General features: G+C 37.9%; 1 protein-coding gene across 1 annotated transcript in view; it reads left to right on the top strand.

Annotated features, from left to right (window-relative positions):
• LOC104494984 (inactive N-acetylated-alpha-linked acidic dipeptidase-like protein 2) overlaps window positions 1–26,738 on the top strand; it is a gene marked incomplete at its 5' end in the record, with an annotated part of 115,000 nt that overhangs the window by 40,660 nt on the left and 47,602 nt on the right. The window contains one exon of the mRNA XM_010137892.1: window positions 13,079–13,174. Coding sequence (XP_010136194.1) covers window positions 13,079–13,174 — 96 coding nt within the window. The remainder of the gene's footprint in view (window positions 1–13,078; window positions 13,175–26,738) is intronic.

The raw sequence follows: 26,738 nt of genomic DNA, 5'->3' as shown, positions 1-26,738 counted from the left end.
GCTGTCCTTGAGGGAGAGAACTTAGGGTTTAGTTTACTGAAAAACAACTCCTGTGTTGCACGCTGCTTTTCTCTCTTTCGTGTGCTTGTGTTGGTGTAGAGGGAGGGCTCTGGCAGGATGGAGTGCTCTGCAGTGCATCAGGCCGGGGGCTCTTCAAAAGTGAATGGAACACTGGTGTTTATACCGATTTTTGTCTGTGAGGGAACAGAACCGCTGTGGGGTTCTGGTGTCAGTGGTCAGGAGCACCACTTAATCCTGTAGTGTGGGGACCTGTTTAATTTCTTGGGGATTTTTGTGTGAACTGAACCCACAAATTCTTAGCAATCAGGGTGGCATGGGGAAGCTCTGGGTGTCGGCTGTGTGTGAACAGTCAGGACTGCATCCCGTCAGCTGGACTGGCCGCACTGTGACCTTACCACAAATGGCTTTGTCCCACTGATGACTGGGAGAGTCTATTTCCTGTTGTTATTGATTCACTGAGTTACTGAATGTGTTTCAGTTACGACCGTGACATAATGTTTATATCATTTAATTTTAGTTCAGTGGAAGTGTCTAAGTGATTAGCCACTGTAAGAAGTTTACTTTAAGTGGAACTTGTAGGGAGTATTTAGAGGGGTTTTTTTTATTATTTCCAAATTTGCAACTGCCTTGTCAGTCATGGCAGCATAAGTAAGTCAGTAGTGTACTTGATGGCTACTGGCTCTGTTACCACATGAAGAGCTACACCAGTGCCATTATAACCTCCAGCACACTGTTTCTTAGATTTCACAAAACAAGCAATGAAAATAAAGTAAATTTCTGCCTACCAGTGAGCTATTACCATTCCCCTGGCTGCCAGGATTTATTAAAAGCTCCTGTTTCTTTGAAAGAACAGTTCTATGTCTCTCACACAGAATGGACTGTGCATGTCAACAAATCTGAAAACCACCAGTAAACAATTTGCAAATTCAAGGACAGATAATCCCCAGTGACAGACACAACCTCTGTTTTCAGCTGCAATGTCTGAGCTGCGACTTACCTGGGAAGGTACCGTGTGTTGTAATGTGAAGCAGCTGGATGTATTGTGAACAAACTGATAACTGCCACTGTAAATTTCTGACCAACGTTCTCTACTAGCGAAGTTCTTGTCAAAGATTATTTATACAGATAATATACACATGCTTTATTTTTATATGCATATGTTTTAATATATATATAATCAAGGTGATGTTATGGAAGGCAGCAAAGGCTGTGGTATAGTTTTGTCAGGAAATTCTGTGCAAAGTGAGAAATTTAACTGCGCAAACACAACCTTGTACCTCTGTGTGTGTATCCAAAGCCAACAAGAGTTGTCTGCTCTATGATATCCTTTACTGAGAGCCATTTTTTAATCACTAATGTAGTTCACTGGTCAAACAGTTACAGTGCTTACAGTCAATCAGTTCTTATGTTCTGAAGTTTCATATCTCTATGTTCCTATTCAACATTCGGTATGACGTCATTAATCTCACTGTTAACTCCAGATCCAGATCGTTTTCTCCTTTACTTTTGATATGTCCTCCAATCCCTTTCCAGGAAGGAAAGAGTTAGTTTCTATCATAAGACCTCTGACTGATCTGGATGGTCTACAGCTGACCAGGCTCTTCTGGTCAATTTTCTGTTGGTTTTCTTGTGTTACTGTTTATGTCCTCCTGAATTGAGTGTCACCCAGAACCGATTAATTTATCAGATCCAAGTATATTTTTCAAGAACGTCAATTAGAAGCATCATGGCATCCTCATTTTCTTTGAAGGATCAGAGTAGACTGTATATGAAGAATGTTAGCTGCTCAAAACAGAACTTCCGTATGTGGCATATGTGTGAATGTCCTTAGAAGGAAATCGGTGCCAGTTGTTTCACCCTGATATTCCAGGGAGGTTCCTACGTTAAACACAAATCATGTCTCCCCTTCTATATCTCAACTAATGGGGATTTTGCATAGCAGCAGCAGTGTGTTTCTGTGATGATCTGCAATTTGTTAGCTTGACATCTAAAAATCTGTCTCTGCATGGCTCTACCCCTTCCCTCTTTTCCTTCTCCTTTCTCCCTGGTATATGTTAAATTTTTTAAAGAAATACACAGCTGGTAGCTGTCCACAGGGAGTTATGAAAGATGTTTCATGCCTGTGTGGTAGAATCAAAGTACTAGTGTGCTTAGAATATCAGAGAATACCAGAAATTCTTTGCAAAGAAGCAAATGTGGTACCAGAATCAGAATGGCAGGTTGCTTGGGAACCCAGGATTTTGTTTTACTGACCTGTCTCTGAAGAGTTTGGTGCTGTTGCATTTACTGCCGTGAGATTTTATGAACTTTGTAGTGGAACTTTATGGTCAACAAGGTGTGTCAATGGGAGTTAGATGTGTCAAGGTGAAAAGAGAGTTTTCATTTTTGTTCATGGGCAAGTGATGAACTGCCAGTGTGCAACGAAATATAGTTCAGACAGTCCCCAGAAGATTGTCTTGGGACCACTTGTGCAGGTCAGTCCAAACCACGGCTGCTTGCCTTTCTCACTCATGGGCTCTGCTGTCTTTATAATAGTTATGCTTTTGTGTATTCATACGGTATTTCTTCTGACCAACATGTTTTCTCTTTTCTGTTCATCTTTAGCATGAATTAGTGCTTTTTAATTTCTCGGTACATTCAGGGGTTACTCGGTGTAGTACTCACCAATAACACATTAATACATTAGTCCATCTGTTCACTTGGATGCTAATCTAGTTGAATTTGGTAGTGAGAACTTGCTGAAATTGTTAAGGTTAATGACTCTGTTTTACAAGACAAAATACATTTGATGTTCAATTGATTGCTTGAGTTGTTTTATTGAATAATAAGAATATTTAGCTACTTAAATTCATGGAAGAGCCTCTTTGCTATTCCACTAATGTTAGCGAAACTGATGACATCCTCATCAGCTGGATACTTTCATGGAAGAGCCTCTTTGCTATTCCACTAATGTTAGCGAAACTGATGACATCCTCATCAGCTGGATACGTTATTTCGCCTCCCAAGAAGCTGTTTGGTCTCACTAATCATACTGTTTTGATGTCCCAAACATTCCACAATGCATCCAGACAGGCAAGGTTCTTTACATAAAGTTGCCATACAGTAAGGAAAATGCAGAGCTTCTTTAGCATTCACACTACATGAATGCATGTTGTAGCAATAGTTGCGTGTTGTTGTCCTTGTAGATTCCCTGATAGGTTCTTCATTTTCTTGGAATTGACAGAGGGCTGTTGAAAGTCCATGGAAGAACAACAGCCTGGAAGTTAGCAGGGTCACTGGAATACGCGAAAACGTGAGAAATTTGCTTAGACAACAGTTATTTCTTCTGATAACCTGCTGAAGGATCTAGTCACTGAAAGCCTGGAAGTTAGCAGGGTCACTGGAATACATGAAAACGTGAGAAATTTGCTTAGACAACAATTATTTCTTCTGATAACCTGCTGAAGGATCTAGTCACTGAAAACATGTTTTATCTAAGGATGGAAGACACTGAATTATCTGTCCTCCCTGGAGAGTAAATGGCATGTTGCATTCAAGCGAACGTTTTAACATTATTGTTGTGAGTGGCTAAATTCAATAGACCAACTAAAAATGTTCTGACAGTATCTGGAATAAGTATCAGAACTTGATTTGTGTCAGTAGATACTAGTAGTGTGGAAGTCATCTTTGTCTTTTAATACCGTGGAGAAAATAATACCAAGATCACTGGACTATCAGACGATTGTAGTTTGAGTCAATGATACATTCCCTCAAAATCTGCGATGTTTGATGTATCTCATGATGACCATTAAAGAACTGTGTAATAAGGCTTTTGATAAATAAATACTGTCTTTGAAGATGTTCTTCTTGTTCTTGGCAAAAGCCAATTCTTACTGCAAAATGGTGAGCCTCCCACCTATGCAATATCTGCCCAGTGGATAAAATCAGATTTCTTCATTCAGAATAATAACTTAGTTTTTTAAAGTACTTTAAAAAAAAAAACACCATCCTCTGGAAATAGGAAGCGTAGAATCAAGAAATAAAAGCACTGTGCTTTACAGTATTTGTGATTATGAAAGACATTGTCACAGGGATTAAATAGGACATTGTTAGGATGATCTTACTGATGATCTTACTGAAAACACTGTGTGTTTTCCACATAATTTGAATGCTCACAATTGATCATAAAAGTTACAAAATGTTCTTGCATCCTTCACACAACACACCCAAGAAAAGGTGTTTTCTCATACATGTAGTGAATCTGAACTGAACCTCCTATTTCTAACCTTCTAAATTCTGGGAGGCTCTAGAGGGTCCAGATTTCTGGCTTGGGCTACTTCCTCCCACTTAAACTGCTGATTCTGCTTACAGTTTTAAAAATGTCAAGGGAAAACTCCAGAGAAGAATAAAGTTATGCAAGTTTCCTGATACCTTAAAAGTTGTTTCCTTTGTGCTGCAGTTTGTGAATTTATAGCTTTACAATGATTATTTCAGTTCACTTACTAACGCAAGGAAGAAAACATTAAATTAAAAGAGATAAAAGAAAAGCGCTTGTATTCTGTTCCTGTCCGATGACTGTTGGCTTGACTTTTTCTGGCTACAACTGAGTTGAGTAATAAAATAAATTGTGCAGCAGTGATTCCAATTCTGCTGCTTCTGTTTTCTGGGTAGTCTGATTTGTGAAGCCTGCTTATTTAGCCCAGCTTCTGGTAACATCTGAAGGTCAGTGTGCATCTTCACCAGGACACTAACACAGAAAATACTTTTGAGTTTGTTTCTTTTCTAAAAGTTCTTCAGTGATGGCAAGAGTGCCAAAGGAAAGTCTCTCATCAGAAACTCCTTCTGGCATGCCCGTTTTCACAAAGTAGGGTCATTCTCACTTTGAATGAGATTTTTGACACGCGTTAGGCTGCGGCAACTGCAAAGCTTTGCTTTTTAAAAATAATGTAAGAGCCTACGCGTTTTATGTCTTTTGTTTCATTTTTGTAATAGACAGTGAAAACCAACTTTTATATCACTTTATAAACCTTTGTGGGTTTAGAGGGGGGAATATTTAATTAGATGTCAAGAGCATTTGCTAGAAAGGGAAGACTCAGCCTACTAGTGAGAGGAAGAGACACACGCTCTCTTCTGCGATATATTTGCAGCTTGAATGGCCTTTGTTAGTGAGAAATGCTACATGCCATACATTAATGCCTGGTGTTATTCTATTGCTTCAGTTTAACCCATGCATTGGAGAACCACACTTTGGCTTTGGTATGTCTATGCTAGATAATCCTCTTTTTCAGTAAATCCATTTAAAAATCTGCTTCAGTGCGCAGCACCCTCCCGAACTAGAAGTATTCTAGATAGCTGATGATAAGCTATATTTTAATCTATGAGGTACCCTTTTCCATAACTCTGTTTTTGATCCTTCTTCCAGTCAAACCTCTGGTTTAATCTCTTACACCCTGATAGGAGAGGAAAAAAAAGAAAATAAAACAGAGCAGAGATGGTCTTTTAGCCTAGCTGAGGTGAAACAGCTGTTTCACAAAGAAAACAATTGTCCGTTTGCTGCCCAGACACCATATGCCAATTGCTTGACTTAGGGTAAAATGGAAGAAGGAATTAGTAGAAGCCTGCAGTACAGATTTCAGAGGTATTTTTGTTCTGCTCACTGCTCTCACTTTATCTTCTCTTCAGACGGGGTTTTCTCCTTCATGCTATGACAAATTTTTGGCAATGGTTTTGAATACAGATGCAGACAAGTCCTCCTACAATTGTAAACCTCTGGATTTCTGGGTAATAGTTCAGGGCACTAGCATAACGTTACAGTGTGTGCTCTGCAGGTGAATTCCACCTCCCAACCAACCTTGTTTCCCACGTTAATTCTGAAGGTAAACTCTGGCTACTTGCTTTGTGTGTTAGTGACCAGACACTGCGCGTTTGTGCGTGTCCCCCAGGCTGCTGCAATTCTACTCTTCTTGACATTGTATTATGAAAAGGCAGAAAGAGTGAAACCTGTCTCACTCTTAATAGCTCTTAATTCACTCTTAATAGCTCATAGAAGAGACACAGGATATGAATATGCGGACAGGCAACAGATTATATTCTCAATCCTGATGCAGCAAAGGCTTTATACCCTTCAATTTTCCTCTACTAGACATTATTATTTGGTCTATGTGAAGAAAATAAACAGCTTTCTCTTGGCTTTCATCCTTCTTTTGTGTATTTGCTTTGCACCCTTCGGCGCTTTGGATTAGCATGTTTATACTGTTTAGCCTACCTGTCCAAATTTTAGAAGCCTTTTTGTTGTGCCTTCCTAAGCATCTTTTACTTTTGAGCATTACAAAATTAGTAGCAAAAATATTGTGAATTGTTGAAGGACAAACTTGGTGAAAATATGGACCATACAGACAAATATTAACAAGGGTGATGCCAAACTGATTAGAGAACTTTAGTCTGAAGACTGTTTTTCCAGGCTGAGCATTATTGCTGAGTGGAGAAACCTTCGCTCTCAGAAAATAAAATAAATAAAAAAAACATTCTAGAGGTTTTGACCAGGTTAAGAACAGAGGGATGTTTTCTTGTAAATGCTGGGGAATATTCAGCAGGCAAGAAAAATCTATTCAGGTATGGAATGAGAGCATATTAAGGAATTATTAGTTACATAATTTGACTTTCCTAACTGGTAATTTATTAGGACTCTTTGTTATGGATGCAGCATTGTCCTGGCTGGTAAAGATAATTGTTTGTTGTAAGTACGTACCATGGAAATATTTCCAGTTCTAAGACAGTGTGTGGTAAAATTTTATTTTCTTTCCATGACAGCAAAGTAGATGTCTACTTACTCTGTTTTACATTAAATCACCAGAACTACTGTGGGATTTTATTCATGATTTAAAATGCATTGGCTGAAAGCTGGCATATAAATTGAAGGTGTGCTGTAAGACGGTACACAAGGGATGGCAAATTTAGTACCTTTAGAAGGTGAAGCATTCTGTTCACTTAATTAGTTGAGGAAGGATAAGGTAAGTTAGAAAAATGAGTCTAGTAAATCAGAAGTGAATTTTAGTGCACGTGTCCATCATAAATAAGCAAGTGTAAGCCAGGTTTGGGATTTTAAGGAGGTTTTTTCCTGCATTTTCGATCCCCGTTTAATCGATTCATAAATCAATTAATTACTGTCATGAGACCCGAGGGCAGCAGGAAATTGGGTTCAAATTAAAAAGAAAAGGAGGCAATTTGTTTTAAGATTGAAAGTTGGATGTTCAATCGAAGTTTAATCAGAAGTGACCCATTATTTGAAAAGTGGAACATCAATGTCTTTCTAATTTCACAGAACACTTCATTAAATAAGTATTGAAAAGATTAGGTTAACTGGTCATTCCAAAAGGAAGATGAGACAAAGGGGAGTTTTGGAAGCTGCTTCCAAGTGCATGTTATGCTTGTTTGTTTCTTTTCTGAAGAGCTCATAGAGAATCCAAATCACTACCCTGGGAATTCAAGGAATATTGGTGTGGTCCTTTCTGCATTGTATGGGTTGTATGATAAAAATGTCACTTCATATCAGAAGAGCAAATGTTCTTAATCCGTTTGAATAGCTTTTTGCAAAAGGCAGTAAACTGTAAGGAGAGAATTTTCAAAGGCATGACTGGAATTTGGGCCTCCTAAATTTGAGTGTCCCACAGTGGTCTGAACTTGAAAAAGTTTCAAGTTTTTTACTAAATTGATGTTGTCTTGAGAACATTCGGCTGCACAACACATAAAACACTGCACATTCTACAAAGTGGGGGTGATACTAGTGCCTGACCTGAAGTGACGACAGATTAGTTTTGTTTAGGAAGTGAGGGTATGAGAGGATGAGGACAGCAACTCCTACTGCGGCTGAAAAACGTGAATGAATAATAGTTGGGTTTAGTGCTCTTTGGATTAGCATCTCTTTTTCTTAGTGTGTATTTACTAGAAATTTGTTTAGGAAATTGTTGTTAAAAAAACCGCCCAACGCTTGCTTGCTGATGTGAGCTTGCTGGAAGAACAATCAAGGAATCTGATTCAGTTTCTCGCTGTTGTTCTTGCTGTTAAATGCCGAGAGGTGCTCTTGAAACATCATCTAGACTCAAATCTCTGCCATGTCTCCCTGGGATAGAGTGATCGTCTGTTACTTGGAAATTGCATCCAGCTTTCTCTGATGAGCATTGCGTTGAAAGAAAATAAAAGGCAAGAGAAATGGAACATGTTTGCCTTTCTAGTGGATCTTTATGGAGGTGTCTTTTATGAAAGAAAAAAACAAAAGTCAGCAAGTTATTTCAGATAGTAATCTTGGATTAACTATTTGCAGGTGTTATCTGTCTGTACATACAGCATAATAAATGTTATCTGTAAATGTGTACAAATACATGAAATTGTAGCCATTTGTTTTATGTCATGTGCATTCCAAAGGAAGATTTTTGTTTTCTGGCCAGAAAGTTTAATTGTGCAAAAATACTGTAACCTGCTTAAAGCAGTGATTCTGTAGGACTCTTTTTCACAATCTTAGCAAGCAGGGTTTTGATTCCATCACGAGCAAAGTGACTGGCCACTTGGGATGACACAATGTGTTTTGATGTGTTTGCTCATCGTTGCTTACTTATGTTATGTTCAACTCAAACCAGGACACGTTAAAAGGCAGCAGCTGAGGCAGCTGCGAAAGCCTTGCCCAGCTGCTGTGGTCTCCACTAGGTTGGAAGCCTTCAGAAGGAGGGTTGATTGTCAGTGACTTTCAGAGAAGAAACATACAGTTTTGGAAGAGTTTTCCAGGGCATAGATGTGGCAAACAAAAGAGAGGGCATCTCGGCTGGTGTGAGGGGGTCAAAAAGACCTCCAAATCTTTCAGTACAGAAGGGACTGGTGAGAAGTGTAGGAAGCATATTTGTAGTCTGACCAGAAGGTGAGTAGGAAAAAAGCCCCCTCTTTTTCTAGGGATCCTAGCAGGGTCTGTGCTGAGTTTGATGCAACACGGAAAGTCACTGTAGGGTTGCTGGGCTGTGGAAGAGCCTTTCACTCCTTGCAAAGCAGCAACAAGCAGAAGTTATTTACAAAGCATTTTTTTATTTTGTTGTACTCTTGCTTTTTAATAAAGGCTGTTGTCCCTGCATTCAGTTCTCGTAAAACCTAGTTTTAAAGAAAAATAAAGTTTGTCTTTTCAGGTGTTTGCCTCCAGGAAAATATCAGGAGTGATCCGTGTCAGAACTCTAGTTGACTTGGGCTTCAGTCACACTCCTCACTTGTGTAAATCAAACACTTAGGACCTAGTATTTCTTTTCATTTAAGTTGTATAGGGGGAGCAAGACCATCTGCTCCATGGAGGTACCTAAATGAAGAGCATGGGTATGAATGTATACTTTCAGTGTTTGTATCTGTCACCATTGAGTGGAGATGAGTGTAGGAAGACTAGAATCCTAACCTGTGCTCTGCAGGTGTGTGTATAGATTTCGGTGGGATGAAAGCCAGTTGAAGTGGTGTTTCCCTGCTTAACAGGCCTCTGATCCATTAAGTTTTAAATTCCAGAGAAAGAATATTTATCTAGGTGGAGTGATAATCTAATCTTGTGTATCAAATCTAATTCTGAAATCATTCCCTTCACTGACTCTCAGTAAGGTACTCAAGAATGACTGTAAAATCTTTTTAAGTTATTGAATGAAATTATGTGAATGGTGATGAACAGCATTAGCACTACCACAGCAGAATGACAGTGTTCCTCAACCTCCCCCTGTCAACTGACATCGCTCTGTAAACTAGTGCACAAAACTTAAAACAAAGATGAGTAGCTGTTATGCATTAGTCTTGAAGTGTGTATTTTATCTTTATAATAAATGACTTCATGCATCTTCTCCCTGAAATTTAAAAAAAAAAAAGTTTTCTAAAAGGAAGAATGACTTTATTTATTATTCTGATACTTCTGTGACAAATTATATAACACAAAAACACAGATGCATCATTGAACACAAAAATTTATGAGTTGGTCCTAAATTTTTTTCTTTTCTTTTTTTTTTTTTTTTGTAAGGAAGTGGTGGGAGTTTACTACCAGAAATAATCTTCTAGAAATGTATGGAAATACTTGTAGAATATTGATCGTGGAGGCGTTAATTTGTGGAAAAAGATGAACAGGCAAACTTAGCAGTGCTTTAACATACCTTTCTGAGACATGCCTTTCACTACGTTTTTTGAATGTCTGTCACCCTGTTCAAAGAAGCTTAATTTAGCTGTGAACGCTTTGAGTAGAGCTTACAGGCATATCAGATCGCTACTATGAGTGTATGGCCGTTGTGTCCCACGCTGCTTCGGGAAGGCATCTTACGGGGCTGTGCCCAGTTAAGACTGGCTCTTGATATGCACCCATGAGATGTGCTGCATTGTGTAGCACAGACATTGTTCCGATTCAGCAGGTGTATGTTGGATATCACCATTTTAGCCCCCAGGGCACATCAGTAAGATACTTCATAGTGTTTGAGGTGAACAGCTCTTTTAGCTGAATTACTCTTTTCCTTCAGTCTTCATACGGCTCAGAACCCAGCATCAGAAGAGCAAAGATCAGTCACCTACGAAGTGGTTGTACAAGCCAAGACAAAGCATCTAAGTTGTTTGTCTCTCTCCTTTGCTCACTTCCAGATGTTTAAAACAAACACTAGAGTGGTTTTAGCAAGCCAAAAGGTAGTGGAGTGGCAGCCTTACAGATCAGCTCTGTTACAGCTCAGCTCAGTTTTAATAATTTTTAACCAAAGCTTTATTTGGCCAGCATGCAGTCTCAGAATGCAGATAAAGTTATGGCTGTTAAAGGATGGGTTGGGCATCACTGCCAGGTTTAATGCCCCTAAGAAGGGGCTTCACTTCTTGTGAATACAGAGTATGAGTCTTTTTGGAATACACGGACAGAAGCTATTGAAGATCAGAATATATCAAAACAAGGAAATTGAAGAAATATTAGTCTAGTAGATATAAGAAGCTGGTATTTGAAAAGTTCATGCTTCCAGAACATTGTCAATATTGCCTTACAGTCTTGGAAAATAATCTAAATCAGAAAATTACTCAGCTGAAATACAGAACCAGGGCTTCTGTGAGTTTTGTTTGGAATTCAATCTGTGAGTTCAATTCAAGTGAAAAGACTAGACATTTTTAAAAATTATTTTGGTAAAGATGTAATCATAGTATAATCTCATGATGATTTAGGCATCTCTGAACCAGGATTGTGGTCAGCTTCTTATTGCTACTAGTACTATTTCATATGTAAATTCATAGAACATAAAAATTGCACTCAAAGTTGGGGTGCTCTCTTATTAGGTCCTATCTAAAATGGCGTAACTAACATATACATAGCATATACGTGCGTACACGTAACTAGCATATTCATATGAATATATATATTCTTATATGAATATATATGTATGTATGAATCTGGCAAAATACATTCATTTCACAAGTCACACTCCTCTGCTTAACCTTTCTTAATGGGTATGTTTTCTTGTATTATGTTCTTATTACAGTTCCTCTCTAGAAATAAAAGAGTGGCATTAAAAGACACATGCAAAATGTTAGTTCTAGGACTAGCCTGACTTAATCTGAAAATGGACACTTCCCTAGAGATTCTGCCAGGGCTGTCAAACAAATCACAAACCAGTTTCCCAGCACTCAGACACAAAGACATGCCACAAGGAGTTGTGTTGATGAGAGGCTTGTAGTCCCTCTGCAGTCCCCCATCGATCCCTGTGGTCAGTCTGTATGTCATTCTATGTAGCACACAGTGCATTGCACAGTAAAGATGAAGCAGAATAAAGGATCTTAGGATATTCTAGCTAAACATAGTAATGTATTTAGGTGCCGGTGTCCAAAATTAAAATCACAACTCAGAATGAGATTCATGGACAAGGAAAGCTGTAGGCCTTGCAGAAGGAGATACAACACACTATAGTGCTGAACTTAGTTGTCTAGAGCTATCCAGAGTTTGGCAGAGGGCTTGAGGTGAAGTTTTGTTCCTCTTCAGGATGTAAATAAATACAGCAAATGCATCTCTGGTTATTTGTGCATCAGAAGAAGAGTATGTTTAAAAGAACTGCTCATAGCTAGTACATCTTAGAATGGCATGACAGCCATGCACTGTCACATCCTCCTGCTGATCTCTGAAAGAACTGTGATTTAGCACTGAGCAGTGAGTGTATTCAAAGCTTGTCAAATCCAGCATCTCAATCCATCAAGGTGTACCTCCACACCTATTTTTATACCGGGGGCATTAGATGGGCGCTAGGTTCCCAGTTTTTCAAAGTGGGGCAGTTCATGCCTACAGAGCAGAACTTGAGGCGCTCGATGAGAGCGGGGGTACTTTTCAGATCTATGTTTCAGGAGTTACAGGGATGTAGAGAAAGACTCTTCAGCTGATTTTCTGGGTTATTATACCAGCTTTAAAATCCCATTTTAGACATCTGTGTACCTTTTGAGGCTTGGGGGTTTTGTTTTTCTTTGTATTGTTTTGCTTCTTTTTTCACTTCACACCTTGTTTCCTTGTAACAGCAAATATGCAACCTAACTTCTTGCTGTCTTGCAGTACAAGAAGAGGTGATCATCTTGTACGAACAATGTATTGAGATTGCCCAGTGTTAAAAAGGATATAATTCTAGGGAATTGATCGAACCCCTGTATTCTGTAGATGGTATTTCTGTATACAGAAGTGGGATGGTTGTAGAAGGTACAAATACATTCTTTGATTGTTGTGTTTACTTTCTTCTGAAGACTAAATCACAATTTATTTAATAAAATGTCTGATTGGTGCCTAGCTCAAAGTGAAAACTTTGGGTATTTTTTTCTCCCTCTAGTCAATATTTTTAGCTACTTTGGGAAGCATAATGGCAAAGATAACTGCCACTCCAAAAATAAAGTCATAAGACTTAGGGGGTTTGGCTCTTCCAAGGACTTGGAATCTGTTGTTTAGATCTGTGATGTAAGTTTAATAATTGATAAAACATAAGAACAATTTGAAAGGGTTTTCAATCTCTGAACAAAATCAAATAGCATTTGAAGGAGAAAATGGATGTGGAATCCTAAAAGGCTCCTTATTTCTTTCTCACAGAATTCCAGCTTTCTCTCTGAAGCTCTTTTTCCTGCACCTACAACAAAAACTGAAGAGCTGGATCCCTCCTTCAGCCTGCACGAGACCATTGCCAAGGTAACAGAAATTGAGAACTCATTTATAGATACTTTCCTTTACATGGCCAAATGTGAATTTGTTAATAATTTTCAAAGATAATCTATTTTTTCCTGTGCTTTGAATGTAGTTAAAGGTTGTGGAGATTTTTTTCATTCAGATTCACCTTTGGAATATTCTTTACTGTTCCAGTGGTCAACTTGCAGGTTTAAAACACTCTTACATGCAAATGCTTCATTTTATGTGATTTGGTTGTATTTTGCATGGTTCACACTAAACTTATGCTATGAGTCCAGGCATTGAGCCCCACTAGATGGCAGGAAGTAGCAAGTTTGTTGCTGTCAATTTTATCAGTGGAAAAGACTCTCTGAGGGCACCTTCACATGCACAGATACTCGGCTTTACGAGCTGACACAGTGATGCTCACTTGGAAGGAATGGGTGGCCATCCCATGATTCTGGAGAGCGCTCTACAGAGGGGATGCTCCCAAAGTTAATGTGTTCTGACTCCCTGCATGTTTCTCCAGTATAATACTCCCTCCATGATATTTATTAATGCAATAAAAATTGCTCTGTGCTCTAACATGCTCACTCTTCTCCCTGTCCTCTCAGCACACTTTCTACAGAGAGACATGACTGCAAATGAGTCCAGCTTAATGGCTTCGTACACTTCTTATAATTGGATTTTTTTATAAACCAGAGCTACATAGACCTCACAAACAGATTTCTTTGTTTATTCAGAGCTTCTTCTTTTGGAAAAGCAGCTGCTGTCGAAACATTTATTTTGGCAACAACAAAAATAAATTCACAAAGATCAGCAATGTGCAGATTTAGCATATAGGCAGATCAGCATCTTTGGCAAAACAGACAGTGAATGATGTTGGGGGTTTTAGGAGATTTTTGATTGCTTTGGTGGTTTCTTTTTATTGTTGTTTGTTTGTTTGGAGGTTTTTCATTAAAAAGAAGCACATATTCCTGGATGTGGTTTTGAAGCTTGGTAGAGTCTGACAGTTCAGGAACAATCACAAGTGGAGAGTCTTCTCTGAAGCTCTTTTAATGGAATTAATGGCTTTTAAGCCATAGTCAGTGCCAGAGTGACTGAAAAGATTCACCGAATTTCTTCCCAAAGACTGAGGGAAGTAGGTATGTGATTATTTACTGCATAATTAATTTGTGATTTACTAATTAGTGTGTGATGGGCCATGTGTAATCTGAATAATCTGTATTTTAATATTTACTCTAAAATGTTGGCAGAAAAGTATTATTATGCAGTTGACTTGAAGCATTTTGATCCTAAATCGTTACAAATTATTTTAAGAAGGTTGATTGAGCATTATAATTTTCTTTAATAAAACTTGCTGAAGATTGCGCTAGGATATGACTATATTTCCATTTTGCTTTTCAAACTGTAGCCCTAGATGCTTTTATAAAGATGAATAGTGTATGCAGCAGTGGACTGAGATATCAGCTGGTCATTTTGTCATCTTTAGCTCAGCTTCATCAATCTTAAAGTGGGTGCGCAATAGCTTGGAGAGCAAAAGTTTTCTAAATTTCATCTATTGTTTACTCTTTTTTGTAGTTAGATAATGGAGTGGTTCCCTCCACTCTGTTCCTAAACCTTTTCTCAGGGTAACTAAGCCAGCCGTTGTCTTTCCCTCTTCCTGCAAGATGGGCATTGGTTTGCACCTCCTTTATCCTAGTGTTTGTTTTCTGTTCCAGTGTGAAAGCATTTTCTTTGGGTGAATGTCCAGAAATGTATGCAGTATTCTATATAAGGCCTTAATATGGCTTTCTTCGTGTGGTAACATTTATTCATTTTCATAAATGAGGTGACATCATACCACCTTTTCTTGGTGAGGTCTTCTTTCAGCCCTATATTTAATTCTGGTGGCTGCATGTTAGTGCAGACCGTCTGCTGCATAGGTACTCTGAGTTCTAAAGAGTCATCTTATTTTAGACATTTTCATTTTTTTTTTAAGCTGACACTGGTTTCCATGCTTTGATCATCATGGAAGGTGGCTGGGGTTTTGTTACTGGTGGTGGTTTTTCCTATCTCTGTTACTGGAACTCCAAATACATCGTGTCGGATGATTCTCAATACAAGCCCTTTAAGGGGGAAAAAGCTTAATGAAGTTTTATTTCTTTGAAAAGAACACATTACAGTTTAGCTTTAACAAAAACATCTGTTATTACTAAAAGAAAGGAAATTCGAGGAGAGAGGAAAGGAAATACAGATCTGTTAAACAATACCTATTTACATCATTCCACTGATGATCAGTTATCCATGGTCAGTGTACGAGTGCTAGCAGAATTCTACGTATTATACCCTGCCTGTGATATGTGATGCTTGCTGTTTCCACAGTTTTTGATTCTAGTAAAAAGTGGATTATTAAACATAATTTTTTGTATTTGTCAGTTATGGTATATGCATGATGGTTGTCTTTGAGCTAGTATAGTTAAATAAGGTATGTTTTTATTTGAGTGAAAGAGAGAATGGGATAAAAATACAGAAATGTTAGAGTTCCTGAAGTACTATTTTATCTTGTAGCTGTGAAAACAGAGTTTTGTTGACTATTATAAGCAAGCTAAAAGGAAACCAACATTTTATTTGGGCCTCTGAGTTGCAAAAGCAAGCTGTATTCATGAGGCTGCAGAAATGGTGATGCAGTTCTCTGAACACTTCAGAAACGGTTTGAGTGATCGCGACTTAGTTTCTTACTGAAATCTTTAAAGTAAAAATACTACTTGGATATGGGATTTAACGGAAATGCTACAATTTATGTAGTTAACTAAGGACTATTAATGTTGTTCCTTTATCTCAAATCTTCATATTTTCATTGTGGACAGATGAGGCCAAGTTATATCCTCAAAAGATCAGAAATCTCTAGTTTTACATTAAATTACTCATATTTGCAAAATAAATCCAGCTTGTAGTTAGAATTTACACTCTGCAGTTGAAAGTTAATGCTCCTCAACAGATACGTGCCAACTGCCTGCGTATGCTCCATTGCAGCTGCAAGTAGAAGAGGTGTCATGACTGCTTCAGAAATTTTAGCTTTCTCTTTCAAAAGGCTTTTCACACAGAACTGGGTTTTATGTTAAAAGAAGTTAAGGATTCAAATCTAATAAATTCAACATTTAGTAATTTTCATTGGCTTTTTTCTTCAGAAGTGGTTTATGAAAATATGTGGAACTTTTTATTCTTATTTGAGACAAAATGTATTTTTATTAATCTTATGATTTTTCACACAATGAAAATGCCATATTCCAATCTGCTTTATTCCGATACATATCTGGTTATGTTACCACTATTTATCCAAATAAAAAATATTGTAATCCTTGTTTACAGAACTAGAATAGTACAAAACGGTGTTAACCAGCTCTAATGACTTTGAAGACTATGACAGTCCATGTCATTTATTGAGATTTCCATGACAGTGGATTATTACAGATGGTCAAATTGTAGGCACTTCAAGTTGAGGAAAGACCCGTGAGGTTTAGAAGATACAAATCTTGGAATATATATATCTAAAATATTGTAGTTCTGTACTTGATAGCTTGTTGTTGTCTGAAGTTAAGCAACATTGTACCACATGTGAGCTAAAGATTTTGTGATCTTTAGAGGCTTGGTACAAGCTAAGGCAAAGACCCAGGAAATAATATGCTGTGTTCATATATTAGTGTAATTCCTTCTATTTCAGTGATTGCTAATTTGATTATAGTATCTGTGTTCAATAAATAAGTAATTTTTAACAGTAATTTTTGCTTTCATTAATAATCCTTGTATTTTGTTTCCTTTGGCGAATCTTAATGGCCAAATTAAAATCTGCTTTAAAAGGCAAAAAATTAGTTTCATAGCACTGAGGAAATACTTATTCCATGTGCAGAAGCATGTATTTTACAGCTGCTTATGTGAGAGACTTTGTGTTTAAAATTACAGTCTCAGTTCTTTAAGCAACCAGCTGAGACCTAGACTGCATCTATTGGAACACGCACAGTAATTGGTATTTTTGAGACACAGTTGGTATATATTTCTTGAAGCTATACTTACTTTATCATACCAAATTGAGGTTTGGAAACAGAAAATGTTGAATTCAATGCAAAAACCATACTGGTGCTGGATGGGAGTTTACTGCAAAAGGAATATTTACTTTATTAAATTGGGAAATATTCATTCAGACCTGGCAGCGGTGACGTTAGAGGTGTTGAGATGTCTGGAGAAAAAAATGGAAAGACCTGATAAAAGCAAGTGTTAAGTAATCAGTACCAAATTCCTTGTGTATTGATGATTTTATAGTGAAGGAGAGTTTGACCTGGTTTGGATTTTTTTTTTTTTTGTATAATCACAAGTATTGGATTTGGACAAAACAATTTATCCAATCTAATTTATTTCAGAAAAAGTTATGTCTTGGTTGACATATAGCCTCCAGAGCAGGAATAGCCTTGCTAGATGAGAACAAAGCTCCATTTGGTACAGAAGTCTACCACTAGTAGGAACAAGTAGTAGATCCATGGGGAATAAATATGTAAAATCAGAGAATCATAGGACGATACTTCCTCTGGTGCCCTTTTTACCACTGGCTGTCAGTTGGCAGTGCAGTGTTTCTTAGGCTCTTAATCATGCCTCCACACCAATTTCCAGCTGTTACATGTGTGGGTTTCTATGTCCTTTTAAAATTCATTTGCATTCTCACTTCTATTACATCCCACAATTTAATTCCCCACCCACCCGCCGTACTTTAAACTTGCTGCTTGTCTGTCTCACTAGGTTTTTTCTGGCTTTAGTATGAGAAATAATGAACAAACATGCTCAACTTACTTTTGATATGAGTTGCTTTCCTTCTTTAATTGTGTTCTGAGTGTAGCAATCAGTCTGAGCTGTCCTCATAGGTAAGTAATTTCTAGTAATATGTCACCTCTGTACTTTCAGAATTCTGTGGCATCTCTTCTGCTTTATGGCAATTAGAACTATGTTCCGCGTTCAACATGTTGTATCACTCTGGATGTATAGGCTTTCTATGATATTTTCTTCTTCATCCTTCCTCAGAAATCTTCAATATTCTATTGGTCTTTTACACTGCTGTTTTGCATTAACTATTCATGGTGACTTCAGTATTTCTTTCTTTAGTGATATGAGCTAATACATACGACCTGATTCTCTCTGCATACTCCTAGGTTCTTTTCTCCCATGCATCACTTCGTATTTTCCAACAATGAGCCTGACATTTTTTAGCCCAGTGCTCAAATATTGCGGGATGCACGTCAAGAAGGACACAAAGAATGAGTATCTTTCAGTCTTGGTAGCAGGGCTGTGATTAGTGTTCAGGTTGGTGAAACTCGTTTGCCACTGCATATCGCTCACAGTATGTTTTGTGTGTGTGGCCGCTGAAGCTGGTGGAAAAGCTTATGCTGGTTTTGGCAGGAAATTATTTGAGGCCCTTCATCTCTCTGAGGGAAACAGGGCTTTAATGAATTTTTTTCTGTGTGAACAGCTTGATACTAAGTACAATGGAAAAATTTGAACATGAATTTTTATGCGAGGTTCATTGTAAGAACAAATAATCAGCTAATTGTGGCTTGTGCTCTCTGAAGACAGTAGTTACCTTAATTTCATGAACACTTTGTAAAGGACGAGATTGCCAAATGTGCTGGGTAAAATGAATGAGGACTATGCAGCTATTAAGGAGATAAATCTGTAATCTGAGTGCTTCAAAGATCTGATATGTCAGAACACTTTATCAGATCAATTTATCTTAGATCTTGACACGTTAAAGGAGGATTTAGGTTAGACTGCTGCAAGGGCCAGGCTGATCTGAAAGACACAGAGAAGAAAGAGAAATACGTAGGCCACCTAGTGTTGAAGGTGTTCGTTACAGCAGCAAGTTGCATTACAAAATTCAGTGGTATCTTAAGTGACCTTGTAATTTCATTACATATATCAACTATTAAAATGGAGAAACGCATGCCATTGTGGTACAGGATGGGTCTTCCCATCAGACCAGAAGAAGTTGGGTGAAACTCCATTGTTATCAAATGCATAATCAGAAAAGTGTGTGCTGTTTTTCAGTTAAGTTTTGTGAGTGTTAACCAGCACAATGTTTCATGGTAACTAGTCAATAGCAGTTGTTAACAAGCTTGAAAATACTTTTGCGTTATGAGATATGCTCACTCAAGTAGCATGTAAGACTAGGATGATGCTGTTCTAAAAGCTTTAATGGCAGTTCCCCAACAGGGTCTGCCACTGGAGCCACTTAACCAGGATCAGCCATGGAATAATAATCATCTTTTATTGATTTTTACTTTGGCAGGCACCAAAGTGTTGAAAGGCATGCCAGAAGTGATATAATTGGTTTTATGATGAGTTATGGGTCCTGACAGATAACTCTTGAGAAAATTATTAGAGGTCCTGATTATTCCATGCTTCAATTATGGAGTTGCATAAAGTGGAACTAACTGCCGTGATTCAATTAACTTCTAAACATTAAATAAAACAGCATAGGGAGGAGTGTTTCCATTTGTAGAGGAAATAGGGGGGTTTTTTGTATAACATACTGTAATGTTTCCCTTTTTTAAAATATAGACATTTCTGGGAAGATGGCAGACAAGTTCTTTTCTTAAAGCAAATGGAATGAAAAGTACTGGACTGCAGGGCTGTTGGTAAATGAAATTCACTCTTTGACCACAGATAAGGTGCAGCACAGGAATATTGATTGTAGGAATTCTCTAACAGGATCATACTGTTCTGTTCCTTTGAAGCATGGGAGTGATATATATATTTCTGTTTCCCTATTGTCTAGTCCCATTAATTCTCCAGTACCAGCACTGGCAATACCCATTCATTTTGGCAGTAAAATGCTGTCTATAACTTTGGTAGTTCCTCTCTCTGTCATCTCTCTCAAAATCAAAATCTTTGATTTCGTGCATGCTACCTCTGCTGAGTGTTTTCATCTTCCTCCTTCATATCTGTGAATGAGCTCTTTTTTTGTATGCTGCTGTACTGCAAAAGCTAAAAGTAAGTATGGATAAATATAGATATATAACTGATGTATGATACTGCCATAAATTATTGCAATATTAAATTTATGAAAGATAAACCAGTATATCTAAATTAACATGAAGGTGGCAAACCTTTACAATCCCAAAGACTGAGAGCGCAGATTTTGAATCAGTAGAATAATACTGAGAACAACGGTATTAATGTTGTTTACTGCCAGAGTTCAAAATCTCATTGTAGTCAACCAGCTTGAAATTTCGTTGCATCTCGTTGAGGCCTCTGTTGCAGTTTTGGCAGGAGTGCAATCTCCATAATCTCAAATGGAGACACTTTCACAAACCCAGTACAGCACATCTATGTTGCAAAGTTTTACCAGAAACATTTCTGCCAGCATGTTATTCCTGGTATAGCTATTGCAGCAGAGTACATTCACATTCATGTGTTATTCCCATAACAACAGGCACTTTTTGGTACCAGCCTGGTCTTGAAAAAGCTGTGTGGCATTGTGCTTAGGCATCCCGACAGCCTCTGCATCAAGGCAGCTGTGCATCTGGCCTTCCACTGGTGTATCTCCCATTTTAATTTAGAGATTTCCTCTGTGTAGAACTAGAGGATTTGGCGGAATTGTTTAAGATTTCCAAACAGCAGAGACACAATATTACTCCAGTCAGAGTTACAGTATTTAAAGTAGTAACGTGCTTATATGGCACATGCAGAACAAATCTGAAACATTCAGAAAACCAAAGTCTGATGCACCTGAGTATATTGCATATCCAAGCCAAGCCCAGAAAACCTTTTATACTTGCAAGGTCCAGGCAAGTATGTGGCACCCTTCACCGGTATCATTGTGTGGTGTGCAAAGTGGAAAATTTTGCTCTATGTCATTATTTCCGTCATGGAAATGTGACACTTTGGAGGGTCAGTTTTCACAGGTAATTTCTCCAGTTAACTTCCTTCAGTGATGTATTCCTTTTGTGGTAATTCCTGCCTTTAATCACGTATGCCAGACTTTCATATAATTTCTCAGACTCTTCGTCATCATACCACCAAAGGCATGAGTTCTGCACAGACCAACAGAACTCTCATGTCTTTTTAAAGACTAATTATATTATGGTTTTGTTCTTTCAAAACAAATTATCCAAGCCTTCAGCCAACAAACAGGAATATGGACTGGGGTAGGTGACAGAGGTGCTGAGTGAAGTCAACAGAAGAACTGTTCTCAATGTATGACGTGAGAACTAAGCTGGGCAACCTGATCAATATCCATATTTGAGACAATTTGCCATTGATACTGAATTTTTAGATGCCGAGTTTGATCTTGTTTTCGAGATACCAGTATTGTCCGTGGTATTGTTTGGATGCTCTGTCACATGTAAAAGCACCTGTAAGGGGTTTTCGGCCTGCGAAATTGCAGGATGAGGTGGGGCACTTCTTAATTCTGTTTGTCCTCCCCAAGCTGGCGGCAGTTGATGGTGTTTCAGCAGCTCACATCTTCCATAAGGTGATGTAGCAGTATAGGTGCAGCATAATGCGCCAATTGCCACATCCTTAACTTAAAAGACTTGCATTACTTTACTGATCATCCTTTCATATACTGGTTCTGAGCATCATACTGGTATTTATGGTTTAATGGTACTTGAGATGTGCAAAGCAGACCTGTGCTGTCTGTGGTAACAGTCTGACTGAATTCACACCAAACTTGTCCGAATTTTTCTGCCAAGAAGTACAGGCATATTTCACAGAAATGGTTTGATTTAGCACATTCTCTTAAGCGCACAAGTGAGAGGTTTGTTTTACCTTTAGCCTTCTTGCATGAAAGAATATATAATCCAGTTCAAACGGAGGGTAAATACAAACCTGCTGAAAACCCCTTTCTAGCAACGTGTATTTTGTTCTACTCCTGTTGTCAACAGCAATAAAAACATGAGCAAATCTGATGGTATAAACCAGCAGAGTAATTTCAGGGATGCTGTAGGAATTGTGGTGAGCAGGGAAGTAACAGCATTCAGAGGAAAGAAAGCTGTCTGGGGATTTTCTCAGCATATAGATCTGAAAGAGGTGACTTAGCTGCTGAAGATGCGAGGTGTTCTGACAGACAGTCATACTGTGTTTGGCCAGACAGTGTATTCTCTATCTGCTCTCGCCTAGTTAGGGTAGATATGCTTGGAATTTTTCAGTAGTTCTTTGTTCCTGAGAGCAAGTAGCCTCGAGGACTCTTGCACTTTATATTTGAACTCTGATGGATGAAGACTAGGTAATAAAAATAAACTGAAATTGCAGAACCCCTGGTAAAAAATTTGATGAACCATCTGCACTGGCCAACACAACTTCACTTGGTTCAGTCAGGTACAAAAAAATCAACCCCCTTCCCCTACCCCCCCCTGAAATTTTCCACATCTTCCCTGCTGGTAACTCCTTCAAAATGGAAGGAGTGTTACAGGACAGAACTAATTCTATTTCCTCCTGCGCCATTTATTTGTGAAGTTGTGGAAAGATGACAAGACTCGAGTATTCCAAGATTGTTTCTGGGCTTCTTTTTCAGTGGCTGGAATTTTAAGTTTTCGGCTTAGAGAATTCTCCAAGTGTCACGAGAGAATTAATTCTACATTCCTTAAATCTTGTTGATATTGCAGCAAGACTGTATGTTCTTTAAAAAAAGTTAGCATTGGCTTCTGTCAGAATGTTTCTTAACCAGATTGCTGTTTAGAACCACACAGTTACTGAATTCCTGTTTTAGACCTGGATTTTACTCAGTTTCTCTCAAGAGTTGTCTGCCAACTGTCAGTGAAAGGAAAAAGTTGTTGCATCGTTTTTCAAGCTAAAGTTGCAATTTCACTGAAGTAAGCAAATACTTGTCAACTCCATCTGATCCAACTAAAACACAGGATAAACATATAAATTCATACATAATGTATCATTTTAAATCTTGTGATAGAAACCCAAGATTGGGTTTGTTCGAACAACTTACAGAAGCTGTTTTTTTGCTCCGAAGTTCAGTGATCTGACTAAGCAAAAGAAAATTGTGCAGGATGAATGGTTGGACTCTATGATCTTAAAGGTCTCTTCCAACCAAAGTGATTCTGGGATTCTGTGCAGATGAGGTGGGAATTTGAAGAAGCATTGTTTAATCCCATCTTGTATATGAGAAAATGAAATGCCACGGGTCAAAAATGGTACTTAAAAATAACCAGGCAACTACTTCATCTCCTCACATGAAGTCATCATTATCTTGTAGAATCTGGTGATTTGTCTGACACTGTAGACGAAGACTGGAGGATATTTCAAAGCTGAAGATAGATTTCTGAAGTTGGAATTTAGCACATATTTGGGATTTGCTGGAATTTCAACTACTGGCAATGACCAGCTGGGCATTTTTCTACTATGTACTGAAGGCGTGTGAGTGTCTGTGTCAGTGGGACTTCCCTAGCTTGAGGAGGAGTTTCATTGCCTACAGCAGTGCTTCATTTATAGTGCTTTATTTCAGTTACGGTGAGACTTGTAATCCGACTGCTTCTCTAGCTGGTTCCTGAGTGCAGCGCTGGTGAGAGACTTCCAGCCAAGACATTTGTGACTGTTGTCTCTCTTTTTTTTGTTTGTTTGGTTTTTTTCTGCAGTTTAATGATCATGACTGTACAAAGAAGCCACTGCATATCTATTGTACAATTCAAGTGATTGCTTCCAATTTGTCCAATAGTGGCTTTGTACTGTGTGACGAGAAAATTTATTTTATATCCATTGTTTTTATTTCCAAAATATAAGTTTGTTATGAAGGCTATTGAATAATTGGACATATGCATGTATTTTTTAAGGAATGTCAGCACATACATTTATAGAATCATAGAATCATTTGATTTATGTTCAACCACTGAAATCCAGCAACTGAAAAAACGAATCTGAAGTTTGCTAGTCCAATAGGTAAGAAAATACCTGGGTTTATTTGAATTTTCACTTATGTTTCACACTGTCCTGTTCATCACACACTTTCTTAATTCATCAGAGTATGATTTTATTAATCTGTTCTTTAGCATCAGCACTACCATAGTCGTTTGTTATTGTTTAACAAACACTTCATCTGCCAAAGAGTCAATCTTTATTCTTGGTGTACATTTGGTGGCTGTGCAAGGAAGAGAAGTTTTTCTTCAAACTAGATGCTAACATTCTGGAGGGATAGTTCCTCTGGGTACTCTAGGAGTATCTCGTCTGTTGTATTAACTCACTGTGTTAGCTCTTTGACAAAGATATAAAATCAGACCGTCCTTTCCCCAGAGCATACCTCTTAAAACACTAAGTTTCTAGAAGCAATAATGTAGTAAATACTCTTTTTTTAATTTAAAGTAATCCAATTTGCATATGAGTGAATATGAGGTAAAGTCAGTGGAACTTAAGTATCTATCTGCTTACGTGCTTTTTAACAAAAGATGAAAATAGCTACTTAAGTACTATTAATTAATTAGTTGGTTTTGCAAACAATTTGCAGAAATATCTGGGGAGATACAGCTACTAAGTTGTATGTTTGTTTGTTCATTTTAATTTTTGGATTATACTTATAACTTCCTTCGGTGTACCATTGTAAAATGTATTACTGACATTTTTGGTCTTTATTTTGTGACATAACTACAAACGCATTGGAACTTTACAGATGCTTAAGTTTCCTTTATAAGCTCAGTCCTGCATTCAAAACCAGATTAAGGAATTGTTAACATGTCAGATTTTCCCAAGAGGCTTAGCCCAATCCTCAGTAATTTAAATTTTGTCTTTAAATGTTGACACCTATTTTAACAGCAAACTGATAGCTGAATTCCACTGGAACCATTCTCTTGGTGCTGAGCATTTCTTGGGATTGTGACCATCTGGAGAGGGAATACCAAAATTAAATCTCTACCCAATGGCTAAGAAATGTGTGTCCTGGAAAAAAGCTCCTACGAACCAACCCGTTATGCTCTGAGTTGGGGGATGCCTACAGAAACCTATTACTAAAGTCAAGCACAAACTTGTGTCTGAATAAAAATCGTACTCATTTCTTGAGCATTGTAGCCCAGAAGACGGCTGTTTACTAGAATAGTCGTTTTGGAACGTGAAGCTCTAACTCTGCTGCAAAGCACAGACCCTCTAAGAATTACCTTTGTTCTACATCAACACTCTAATGTAAAAACCTTATGCGCTGTGAAAGCATGCAAATATACGCTCCTCTTGGTTCATTGTTCTGTTTCCAGAATCAATGAAAACTCAGATTCTTTGCTGCTTAGAGATGTGTGATGCATGTGTCTAGAATGGCCTGTAGTGTAGACACACTATAGTATACTTCAGGGTAATGGAAGGTGCAGATTTGACTTCTTCAAGCCACAGAAGGAAAGAAACTGGTCCAAAGGTTATAAAAGGTTGAATATAAAGAGAAAGGTGATTCTATAAATCCTTCTAAATACTTGTCAGTCTAGGTGTAGAATTTCAGTTAAAAAGACTTGTTAAATTTTTTTGAATGTTAGCCCTTCATTCCGGGTAAAGAGCCAAAATAAACATCTGGAACTTCATTTTTCAATATGCTGCACCGTAAAATCCTCTTACTTGCATTTTACAGTCAATGTGGCAGTAACAGGAGTGACTGTGCCTGTCTCAAAGGCCCCACCCTTTGATGCCTTCATTGCAGATGTGCTGTGAAAATCTAGTTCCAGATAATCTTTATTTGAAACTATTGTTCTGCATTGTTTTGTAACTCTGGTGGTGTATGAGAAACCTGCTGTGCTCTCAGTGATAAAATTAAGATGTTTTTGTAACATACTCCAGTGTATGAAACTCTAGTTTACTCTTGTCCTTTGCTTTCTTCTACTGTACCTCCTAATATGTTGATATGCAGGTATTTAAATCAAGTATAACTGAAAATGTAAAATTACGTGTTTTCTAATACGTCTCCTAAGATGAAGGATGGGAAAATTGGCGTGAATGAAGACTGTCTTTTCAAATACAATGTGAAGAAATTTTGTAAAGTATAAAAGTTGTGAGACAAAATGCATAAAAACTTAAAAAAAATTACGATGAGTCACAAAAAGAATAGAAGCTAAAGGTATTACAAAATCCCTGGGAGAACATCTCATTTATTGATCTGTTTTTATTACGAGCATAGTCAATAACAATAAAAAAATACTGCCAGTTTGCTGAGACGCTGTAGTGTTAAAGCAGCTAAGATTAGACCAATTAACGTTAGATTAAGAATAGGTGATTAGGCTTAAACTACAATTATAGAATTAGTAGAAGTGTCTTTCAGAGAATTGTGAAGGTCCTATATCAGGAGCAGTGGGGGTGGTTAAGCTGTTTTTTCTTATTTCAGTAGGTGCAAGGGAAGAGATCATCTTGGAAAAACACCAGAGGGTTTGGGTTTATGATCTGCTCAGCACTTCTGAGAAGAGGAAGGTTCTGCTAAGCAGTGATTAGGGGCAGGGAATACTGTCTCCCTGTGAACCTGAAACCAGTTGTGTTCAGTCGTGTTATAAAAGCAGTTAATTCTCTGCCCCAGACAATAAGTGATAATCACAGTGAAAGAATTCAGTGTAGGCATGTAGTGTCGGAAAGCAAAACCCCCCTTCTTGAGTGCCTTCCT

Source organism: Buceros rhinoceros, unplaced genomic scaffold (assembly GCF_000710305.1).
Source record: "Buceros rhinoceros silvestris isolate BGI_N320 unplaced genomic scaffold, ASM71030v1 scaffold446, whole genome shotgun sequence".
NCBI classification, from domain to species: domain Eukaryota; kingdom Metazoa; phylum Chordata; class Aves; order Bucerotiformes; family Bucerotidae; genus Buceros; species Buceros rhinoceros.
The sequence above is the reverse complement of the archived record's forward strand: the minus strand, read 5'-3'. Positions and strand labels throughout refer to the sequence as shown.